Source organism: Microtus pennsylvanicus, chromosome 17 (assembly GCF_037038515.1).
Source record: "Microtus pennsylvanicus isolate mMicPen1 chromosome 17, mMicPen1.hap1, whole genome shotgun sequence".
In the NCBI taxonomy this organism is placed as follows: domain Eukaryota; kingdom Metazoa; phylum Chordata; class Mammalia; order Rodentia; family Cricetidae; genus Microtus; species Microtus pennsylvanicus.
This window is the reverse complement of record NC_134595.1, coordinates 29,947,977-29,959,057: the sequence shown is the minus strand read 5'-3', so window position 1 is coordinate 29,959,057 and position 11,081 is coordinate 29,947,977. Positions and strand designations below refer to the sequence as shown.

Sequence of the window (11,081 nt, the reverse complement as noted above, 5' to 3'; positions counted from 1 at the left end):
GGGTTGCTGACAGTTACTAGGTGGTTTTCCAGAAAAGGGTGTGTGTGAGCATAATAGGTGGAGGTGAGGGTCTCAGGCTGCCAAGTGCATTGTTAAAAGAACGGTGTGTACATGGCCCAAGCCAAGAAGAGTTTCAGCTTCGGAATTTCCTCGGCTTGTAACACCTTTAGCTTACATAAGTACGGTTCCGCGTTCTCAAGACACATGGAGCTCCAACGGTTTTCCTATTCTTTCACTGCAACAGTGGGTTTGAAAGATGCATTTCCGCTCTCAAGAGCAGAAGACCCTGAGTCGCAGCCAGCCCCTCCCAACTGGAGTGGTTCGGCTCAGAAAGCCGGTTCTTTCTGGAGGACGTGGGGCGGGTCCTCCAGAGCACCGAGACTGAGGGCCAGAGCGCTCGCAGCCTCGTTCTCTCCGCCTCTGCGTCGCTCAGGAAGCGACTGCACGCTCGCGCGTGCGTACTAAGCGACACCAGCTTTTACGTCATCGCGGGCGCGACGCCCCGAGGGCTAACTTGGGCTTTGGTCTGGCGGGGCGGTGGCGGCGAGAGTGGCTGGGAAGATGCCAGTGGCGGTGATGGCGGACAGCGCCTTCAGTTTCAGAAAGCTGCTGGATCAGTGCGAGAACCAGGAGCTTGAGGTAGCGCGGCAGAGTGGGGCGGGCGGGTGGGCGCCGTTTCCAGGGCAACGGGCCCGGCCGCGGCCTGCTGGGAAAAGATCCACCCCCCACCCCCATTCATCACGCCGCAGTTCCTGACCGTTGTCTGGAGAAGCTTCTTTGTAATGTTAAGATAAAAAGTTCACTAACAAGGCTAGGAGCGGTGCCATAGGAATCTCGTGGGGCAAACGTGAGGCGGAGGCAGGAGGATTACCGATGAATTGGAAGCCAGCCTGGGCTACGTAAAATCAAAACAACAAAAGAAATAGGGAAAAAAGGCTCCCCGACTAAAGGAGACTGCAGCAGCATGTTGATGCGCGCTTAATAGACCTTTGCCGAATGGACTAAGGAAAGAATGGATTAAGGCCTCTCTAGCTACCCGTTGGTTTTTAGCTTACTTGTATAGCCTTTTTTTTTTTTTACATAATGGGCCGAAACACAGTGCTTTAAGAACCTTTTAGAAATATTTCTGTAGGAAATCGTGAGGTTTTTTGTTTTTGTTTTTTTTAAGTTTGAGTTCTTCCGAGGTGATGCCACTTAAATGTTTGTGTGTATGTAAAGAAACTGTACCCCAATGGAAGTAGTTGACAGCCGACAACAGATCTAAACTCAGATTCTAATCCGTGATACTTTCCTAAGATTTTTCTGCATCTGTAGTAGTACTGGAAAAGGGGCTTACTTTTTACATCTGATTTTTTTTTCTTTTCTGAAAGTGTATTAGGAAGTGAGGTTTTTCTCCTCTTTTGGTTCCTGTAGGCTCCTGGAGGAATTGCCACACCACCAGTGTACGGCCAGCTTCTGGCTTTGTATTTGCTCCAGAATGACATGTAAGTAGTAAGAAGAGCAGCAGCTTCCACGAGATTAGGCGAAAGTACACACAGCCCGTGGGTGTCTTTTATCCTAGTCCCGTCATAACTGTTTCCCATTCAGTCGTAATAATCATTAAGTTAGAATTTCTTGCTGTGTGTGTTTTACATACATCTAAAAACCGTGGCAGGTTCTTGAGGTAAGACTAGTGTCGGGAGCCATTGACCTGTCCTCTTTTGTCTGAAGGCACGCATCTTAAATCCCAGCACTTGGGAGGCGGAGGCAGGTGGATGTCTGAGTTCAAGGCCATCCTGATTCACAGAGTGATTTCCAGGACAGCCAAGGGTACACCGAGAAACCAAGACTCAGGGGAACACTGGGAAAGGCGGGAGGCATTAGGCTTGTTTTTAATTAGTCTTCTTGGGTCAGAAGCAGGACGTCTGAGTGTGCTAGAGGATAGAGGGCCCTTGTGGCTCCAAACCCTTTGTCATATTTTTACAGACACTAAACCGAGTTTTTCAGTGTAGTGATGAGGCGAGCAGGCCTGCTTTCTGTCCGGCTCCCGCACGGCTAGCTTTATACCCAAAATAACAACACACAAATTGTATTCATTTAAACACTGCCTGGCCCATTAGTTTCAGCCTCTTATTGGCTAATTCTCACCTCTTGATTAACCCATGAATTGACTAAGATGATTTGTTCTTAATTGATCTCTATAAATTAGGAATAATGCAAGATATCTTTGGAAGAGGATTCCACCTGCTATAAAGTCTGTAAGTACTCCACAGTGTCCCTGTTGATTTAAAGATAGTGGCATCGCCCTAAATGACAGCCTCCAGTCTTTCCTTTCCCTTACTCATTACAGAAGCTGTTGTTAGAATGCTAAAGTTACAGCCCTCCAGCTTTCTCTGACAGGGCTCAGGAGTCTGTTCATGTGCTGATGAGGCTTCCTAGACCCGCCTCTGTGTGGGTGGTGAGTGAGGGGCTGGAGACTTCAGCAGACTACTTGGTCCTGTAATGGCAGCTGTTTGGGAACTGGCGTGGTTTATATGGAAAGTCACTGCATTAAGATACTTTGTTAATTCAATTTCTTACTTGGGATGAGAGATTAATGCAATAATCTGAGAAAAGTTTCTTGCCAAGTAGAATGAAGACTTTGTTTCACTGTCCTTCCTTTCCCTGAACTTGCATTTGTTAGGAGTGAAACCAGAGGCAGGAGAGCAGATGGTATGAATGGACCTCTGCACATAGGCTCTGTGCTTGACATAGCCTCGCTAATCAGCTTCCTGGTAGTTTGTCCTAGCTGAGTAAATGCCAGCATCTTCAGTTTAAGTAGGAGTTCTTAAGATAGTTGATCCCCAAAACATGTTTTTACTTTCTCATGATTTATAATCGTTGTATAAAAATGTTAACTATATAAATTGTTGACATTACTGCTCACAACATTTTAGAATCAGTCAGATCCAACCTTTGGATGTTGCAAAACCATTCTGTCGCTTGCAAAGTTCATAGTCTGAAACTGGGCATGCAAGTTGCAAAAAGAGAAAGGTTTCACAGCTCATACCTATGGTCTGCAGGTTGGACACAACTCTTAGAAAAGTAATTGTGTCTCCTAAAACCAGTAGTGTGTGTTTTAATGATATAGCTAACAAATTTTGTGTCATTTCTGAAATTTTGTTTGACAGTCTAGTCATTATAATTTCAGAGTGAATTCCTTCAAAGGCAACAATATTTATTGCAGGCAAATTCTGAACTTGGGGGAATTTGGTCAGTAGGACAGCGAATCTGGCAGAGAGATTTCCCCGGGATCTATACCACCATCAACGCCCACCAGTGGTCGGAGACTGTGCAACCAATCATGGAAGCCCTTAGAGGTAGGGTTTCTTTGTGGTTCAAAGTCACGTCGCACTAAGCCTGCCTTGGAGCCGTTAGAGCTGTAGTCCTGTGCTGTGTCCAGTCCTTGGAGTCCTTGGGATGTGTAGTGTTGTGCTGTGTTAGTGTGCACTTTAGAAGTAGACAGTTCTGATTGGTTGGTGTTTTTCAGGCTTGCACTAGATCTATGCTAGTTGATTCTTCATTTCCTTACTGGGGTTTTCTGGGGAGCATGGCGGGAGCCGAGGGTGTCACTACCGGTTCCACTTTGTAGTTACTCCATTAGCCATCTCTTCTCTCCATCATATCTTTGTAGGGACAGGAAGGCTAAGACAGGGTCCTCGCTGTATAGCTCATTCTGTCCTTTACTCCTAGTGTTACTGGTGTGAACCACACATGTGACCTGGTGAAAGACTTCTTTGCTAGAAGATGAAACTAGGCAATAATCTACAAGTTGATGGTATGGGTGGGTCAAGAGTTTTTAAGTCTGTATTTTCAAATACACAGACTTTGGACTTTGTTAACCCTGGCCTTTGATAGCTGTTGTGTCCCCTGTATACATCTTATGAATGAATAAGCTCAGAGACTAGGAGCTCAGTTTTGGTTTTGGTTGCTTTGAAAGGGTAGAGGCCCGGCATGATGTGGCACTGACACACACCATCTCTGTCCCGCCTCCCTCCTGTCTCACACTCCTCTGCATGTGCTTCCAGTCTTTCTGGGTCACTCTTTCCTGTTTGTTTTATTGGCTTGGGTAGGTGCATGTCCGTGTGCATGTTGCGTTCTTGTTGGCCAGCAGCATTGGATCCTCTGGAGGTCAGCTTCCTGGTATTTCTGAGCCACGCAACATGGAAGCTGGGAACCAGACTCCGAACTCTTAGCTGCTGAGCTGTCTTTCCAGCCCCGTTACACACATTCATACAGTGATCTCTCCTGTCACCTCAGTTCTGTAGTCACTGCCTGCCTTCAGTGTGTTCTGTCTGTTGGTGTGAAGATCCTCATCAGGGTACGGACACGAGTGTACCAGGGAGCAGAGAGTAAGGATTGCCGGGGAGCTGCACCAGTCAGCCCTCTGCAGGAGTACCTGGATCAGCACAACACAGAGCTGTGTAAACAGAGCAGGAAATAGCTACTTTCAGTAACTATGAGCTGAATTTCAGGGTAGACGCGGGCAGGGGAAGGAGTGTGGGGTGACGTCACCTGAGTGTAGTGGGGCTGCCTGAGAGCTAGTGTGGAAACATCCCTGGGAAGAGCCATTGGAGGGTTGATTGACAGGACTGGGTTCAGTCTGGTAAGTACAGGCTACCTTTTTCAGGTGTCGGGCTGCAAATTCATAGGCAAGACTTGTACTCCCTACTCATCCAGTGAGTGTTGTGTGGAGTTTATTCTTTCTAGTACCCCCTCACACTGGATTCTCTGTGAAATAAGAGTTGCTTCCAGCCCACAGACACCCATTCCATCTAGTGGAGCATGTTGGAGTTGGATCTCTGCAGCCAGACTTTTGAGTTTTCATTTTGGCTCATCTGCCTGTTGAGCTTCATTTCCTTGTTAGGAGACAAAATTGGAGAGTTAACTTGTAAACACTGAGACACTGTTCTATCAATGAAGATTTTCTTGGGATTTAACAAATCCCCAGCTCCCCAAATAGTTTGTCCCATTCTTTTTCTGTAAAATGCCAGCCTGGTGAGGACAGGCTCAAAACAAATTGGAATTGCTACAGAGTTTGATGTTTTGCTCTTTGGTGTATTATAAATTGGTTTTCTAGTCAAGAGCAACCACAGCTTCACCTGTTACAGTCCCACGACTTCCCTACAGCACCCACTAGCTGAGGACCAGGAGCTTAGACACAGACCGGTGGGGACAGAGTCCTCAAGCCATAGCACCTTCAGTTCTGTCCGAACTACTCAGTTCCATGAGGAAACTAGATATGTCTCAGCTGAAGAGCTTGGTGGGAGAGCTCTTTATTACAGAAAGCCAGAAAGGGCTGGCTAAATACCGAGGGGGTAGTTGTTCATAGCGGTCACTCTCACCAAAGCCTGAGGGGGATGAAGGGCCAGTCTTACTGGACTCTAGAGAGGATTGATTCCAGAGCTGTGGAGGGATGTCAGCAGGGCTAGTTGGGGAGCAAGCATGTGGCTGCTGATCTAGGATGCAGAGCCTGCATATCTGCATCCATTGTCGGCCTCCTCCTGCCTCTCTGTATGCTCTCCATTCTTGTTAGCCCTCCTCTGCCTCTTCACACACCTGCTTCTTTCCTTTTCCATTCTCATCGGCTCCTGTCTATTCCCACTCTAAAGTCTGGCTGGAACGCTTGAGCTATAGACAGTGATTTTAAATGCTGGGAGAGGGTTATGGTACACATTTCTTTCTGCATGTATGTTCCTGCCATTACTGCCTTAATTCTTCCCCCTTGAATGTCTTTCTTCTTCATAGGGAAATTTCTGCACCTCTAAGACATTCTAGAAGTCTACTGGAGGTGGTAGACTCAAGCAGGATGTAAGTGTAAAGACGGCAGAGGAGGAATGGTGGCATTGGGCTTAGTGGGGAAGGAAGGAGTGCAGCTTAGCATCAGTGTGTTGTTTTGGGGAGACTCTGCATACCATGGTGTGCATTTAGTGTGCATTTAGTGGTCAGAGGCTTCTCTCCTTCCACCTTTACATGGGTGGGGGGTGGGCAGGGTGCAACACACAAACTCAGGTCTCCAGGCTTGGATAGCAAGTGCCTTTACCCACTGAGCCATTTCCAGGTCCATTGTATCTGCAGTTTTTCAGACCTGTGAGAAATCCCATGGCTGAGGGCATAACCCCATTTTGGTTCCAGTTGTACTATCAGCAAGCCCGTGCTCACAGGAGCACTGCAATAGGTTTTGTCAGATCTTAAACACCGGGGCCCAGAGCCAGGTGTGGACTGTGAAAAGTAGTCTGGACCAGGGGACTAGTTGGAGCACAAGGTGCCTGAAGGGACCTGCATTATGTCCAGTTGCCTCAACTGTGGATATTTATTAAGTAGGTTGGCAGCCTTCTGGAGCCTTGGTATTACCAAAAGGGCACTGGACAGCAAGACTGGCAGGATTGGGTGGGGCATTTGTCTCATACTGGAGTTTTCTTAATGTAGGTGTGTGAGCACGGGAAATCCAGAAGGCTGTTTCCAGGAACATCTTGTGCTGGGGCCTGGCAGCACTTTCCCTTGAGAGTCAGACCTTCAGGCATGGGGTTCAGGATCCTGACTTGAGGCACACTTGGAGGTTAGGGACGGGTGTGGGGATAAGGCTTGTGCTTCTGCACCAGAGGAATCCTGTGTTGGAGACCCTCCTGAGAGGGGCCACTGTATCTCAGCCGTTCTGCTAGTGTTTGCAAGTGAAATAGAGAGCAAGGGAAACTGAAAATGTTTGTGTCCTAAATTGGTAAATGTTTGCTTTCTTAAGACTGGGGTCTTGTGGATGTTGTTTTCCACCTCTAGCTTGTGTCCATATGGAATGTGAGGAATGTATGTGTTCACTCAAAGTATGGCTCCCTCATACCTTCTGGCTGCCGTGTCTGCTTGGGTAGGTCTAGTCTTGCCTGTAAATAAAAACTGTGGGACAAAGCTGTGTTTAAAAGTCCTGTTCCCTTGGTTCCTGCTGCTGACCATCCCCCTCCATGACAGATGCAACGAGGAGACGTGCTTTCGCCCTGGTCTCTCAGGCGTACACCTCCATAATTGCAGATGACTTCGCTGCCTTTGTCGGCCTCCCTGTGGAGGAAGCTGTGAAAGGTACTTGGACTTGCTGCTTCCCTACAGGGAACAGAAATCACACAAAGCATAGGTTCTCTGTTCCTCCTCTGGGAGTCAAGGAGAATGATTTTTGGGATTTAGGTGGTGGGTTTTTTTTAATCACCTCCATGTAGCACCTGTAACCAAGCTCAGGAGTGTCCCTGTGGCGTCTGTGTAGACATTTGCACAACTACTTAAGAAAGCTCTTCTCAACTGACCAAATTGCCCAGGTTTGCCCTTTCGTGCTCAAAAAGACAGTTCTGTCTCACATTCCATTTTAGTCACTTCTCCGGTTCCTTGGCCACGCCCAGGTACTTGTTGCAACTGTTAACCCACTGGTCGAACACTGCATGTACTTGGTTACTTTGTTTTACAGTGATTGGCAGTCTTGATTCTCCAACTAAAATGGGAGGCCATCAAGTGTCATTTATTCTTTAATTTCCAGAGCCTAGAACAGCTTCAGGCTCACAGGGCAGTGGGTGCTGGAAGTTGTGTGGGTGGCTGTGTTTTATTTTATGGGCAGTTGGTTTTGGTGTGGGCGTTAAACCCAGGATCCTCACACACCTGCATGTGTCTATAGTAGTCATTACTACTATAGAATGCTGCGAGGGGCGGAATGCAACTGTTGCTCTATTTGGAATTAGACTAATTAGGTGACTACTGCAGAAGACCAAAGTTGTCAGTGATTATACCCTAGAGAGTAAAGTGGGGCTTTCTGAATTTTCAGGATATTTCAAAAATAAGTTTGTCCAATCCCTGTGGTAACCTTTCTAGTAAATACACGGCACCTGAGTATGGCCCTTAGTGCAGTGACAGGGGGCAGGTGTGGGTCCTACTGGGACTTGTGCCCTCTCCCATCTGTGTGTGAACTCTGCACTTTCAGGTGTATTGGAACAAGGATGGCAAGCCGACTCAGCCACAAGAATGGTTCTTCCCAGGAAGCCAGGTAGGTGAATCCTCAAGAGACAAGTGACATCAGAGCAGATGACGTGGAAGATCACCTGCTTGAGACTCCTGTTCTATGACTGACTTTGACTGGTTTTAGATTAGTTGTTCTAGCTTTCCTTTCAGGTCAGGCCCTGCCCTGACCCTACTGTTCCCACCCCATACCTACCCTTCTCACCCTCGGGGCGGGGAGTGGGGGGGCTGTTCTTTCCTGTACTGCCTTTTCCTCCTGAGTACAGGACTGTTTTTTTCTGCCAAGTCTTTAGAGCTACCTCATCACAGTCCTGTAGCAACCCTACTTCCTTCAGCTGCCCTGGGGGCCTATTGTTTAGACAAAAGTCAATCCTCAACCCCAAGGTTGTAGATCTTAAGGAAGATGGAAGCCAAAGTGTTTGAAGTGGAACACAGTTACACCCCATTTGAGCAGCAAGTGTTTGTAGTGGGGGTGAGCGTCACAGTCCTGACATGACTTCTGTTGCTGTCTGTAACTGTCTTTTTCTTCTTCTGTTTAGCCTCAGGAGCCCTGGATGTTTCCTTTAACAGGTTTATTCCCTTATCAGGTACATGTTTTCAAATGGACATTGTTAAGTGTTTCATTGTTTGCTAATGTATTTTCTGTAATGATTAGAGATTAAATTCTGCAAATGTGTAGTGACACACGTGGCTACAAGAAGGAAACTGTAGGCTTCCCCGTAGCTGTGCCAGAGTGGTGATATCTGCTAGCCTAGACGTGGAACTACCTGCCATCATGCTAGGGTCTCTTGGGGTTCTGGAGTGTATGCAGAAGGCTCCACAGCCTGGCGTGCCAAATTCATTGTTAGCGTGTAAATCCTGAGGTTGGGTCCTCGTCCTTGTGCTGCTCTAGCTGTTGACAGTGCAGTGTTCTGCTTGGATCAGGCACATGAGATGCACTTAGAGTTCTTCTTCACCCGTGTCCCACACACAGGTGGGTACCTGTCCAGGTAACGCTGTGGTCCGAAAGAGATGCTGTACGCTAGACATGTTTGAGTCTTCACATAGCCTGTTGCAGCAAATGCAGTTATTCTGAGGCGTGTTCATGTTCATTAAAGTCCTCCACAGGCTGGTGGCAGGTCAGGTGCTCGGTCACACGACTAACCTCAATTGTGCTTCCCTTGTTATTTTGTAGAGCCTGCCCCAGTTCCACCAATCCCCAACGAGCAGCAGCTCGCCAGGCTGACCGACTACGTGGCTTTTCTGGAAAACTGATAGATCTGAGTTCAAGATTCACCTTCAGCCCCTGTCACTGGCAAACAGACGTGGAGTTTTATTCCGAGTTTACTGAACAGGGCGAGCACCTTGGTGTCCTTTGGGTGTGATAAAATGCACATAGAAGATGAAGCAGATTGAACAGTTTCCTCCTCAGACACTGCTGAACGTCCTTGGAACAGTTCTCATCTGTATTGATCACTTAGGTTGGAGCCATCAGTATTATGCACCTAGTTTTTGTCAGCGACTGGACTCTGAACACAAGCTGTCCTGCTGCAGGGAGCAGAGAGGGTGCTGTGGACCACACCACAGTCCTGCATACCATTGGCCTCCGGCTGGAGTTATGCGCTTAGGGTTTGTGGAGGACTGTCCCCAGGCAGTGACCAACTCTCACTATCTCTCACACTCTGGAGAATGTGCTTTCTTCCCACCCAGAACAAGGAATCACTGCTGTAGGGTCAGGAATCGCTGAGGAGTGCAGAGACTGTCTCCTGGTGAGGGGCTTGTCAGTGCTACAGTTTTTCCCAGTATGCGCAAGCATCCATTGCATGAGGTGGACGGTGCACAGTTAGAATGCAGCTGATGTGTTCGCATGAACTCTAAGTTCTGATGTCTCCTTTCAGAAGAAGGGAAAGGCATGGAGTGCGCTGTGTGTTGAAGGAAGCTCCAGAGCGGGGGAGGCCCCTGCAGCCTTCCTGTGTCTCCCCATCCTGTGTAGAAATGCTGAGTGCATCCATTTTTGTTCCTGTATGACAGCCCTTGAAGATTTGAGGTGGTTAATGTATCTTCAGATTAAAACAGCCCTGGTTCATTTATTCTGCATTTGTTCAATAAATATTTAATTGAATTCTTAAACGGTTCCATCTAAAGCTCTTTCTAGAAATTTCACATCTTGGTCTTACTGTGAGTACAGTTATAAGTTTGTCCTTGTCTCAGAAATATTTTATTTAAGAGTTAAAACCTTTTTCTTTTTATTATTATTTGGGAATTCCATGCATGCTTATAATGTGTTTAGTTCAAATTCATCCTCTTTTTCTCAGATTCTTCCCCTAGATCAGTGGTTCGCAGCCTTCCTAATGCAGCGACCCTTTAATACAGTTCCTCGTGTTTTGACCCTAACCACAAAATTATTTTCATTGCCACTTCAATACTGTAATTTTGCTACTGTTAGGAATCACAATATAAATATCTAACATTTCCAGTGGTCTTAGGTGACCCCTGTGAAAGGGTCATTTGAGCCTGCAGGGGTTGCAACCCACAAATTGAGAACCCCTGAGAAACTATTTTACCTGTGACTCTGGTGAGTTACATAATTTGTTTTCATTGATTCTTTAAAAATGATCTGACAATATTTTTTAAGTTTCCATTTTATTTAATCCTGGGAAATTATGTTAAAATGTTTTTAACAGTTGGCAAAATGAGGACTACAAAAGCCAGAGTGTTGAGAATAAGGCAGCGATAGCAGCGGTGCAGACACCAACCAGGTACGAAGTCTAAACGGATGGATGGCTCCTGTTTTTAATAGCGCATTGGGGTACACTCAGATGTGTCCTCGTTGGGATTGATGACATAGACGGAGTTGTTGAGTGAGGCTGTGGATAGAGCGGGGAGATCTCATGCTGAGCGTGGTGTGTAGTGAGTGCGAGGGTAACTCACGCAGGGGGTTCAGCTGCCTATGTGTGCATACCTGCACACACGAGTGTCATCTCAGGTGGCTGCATTGCCAGTGGTGTCATAGTTTACAAGGCCATCCTTCATGCTTGTAAAATAAATTAGCAATTACTCACATTGCTGGTGGCAGATGATCTTACCTTTTTTTTTTT

General features: G+C 46.9%; 1 protein-coding gene across 1 annotated transcript; it reads left to right on the top strand.

The window, feature by feature from the left end:
- The first annotated feature begins 460 nt into the window (after positions 1 to 460).
- Positions 461 to 10,113, top strand: Cops8 (COP9 signalosome subunit 8). The gene is made up of 8 exons (XM_075951456.1): positions 461 to 639; positions 1,414 to 1,484; positions 2,189 to 2,237; positions 3,206 to 3,338; positions 6,979 to 7,086; positions 7,970 to 8,032; positions 8,544 to 8,591; positions 9,179 to 10,113. The coding sequence occupies exons 1-8, from the start codon at positions 562 to 564 to the stop codon at positions 9,256 to 9,258; spliced, it is 630 nt and encodes a 209-aa protein (XP_075807571.1). The 5' UTR covers positions 461 to 561; the 3' UTR covers positions 9,259 to 10,113.
- The last annotated feature ends 968 nt before the right edge of the window (positions 10,114 to 11,081 follow it).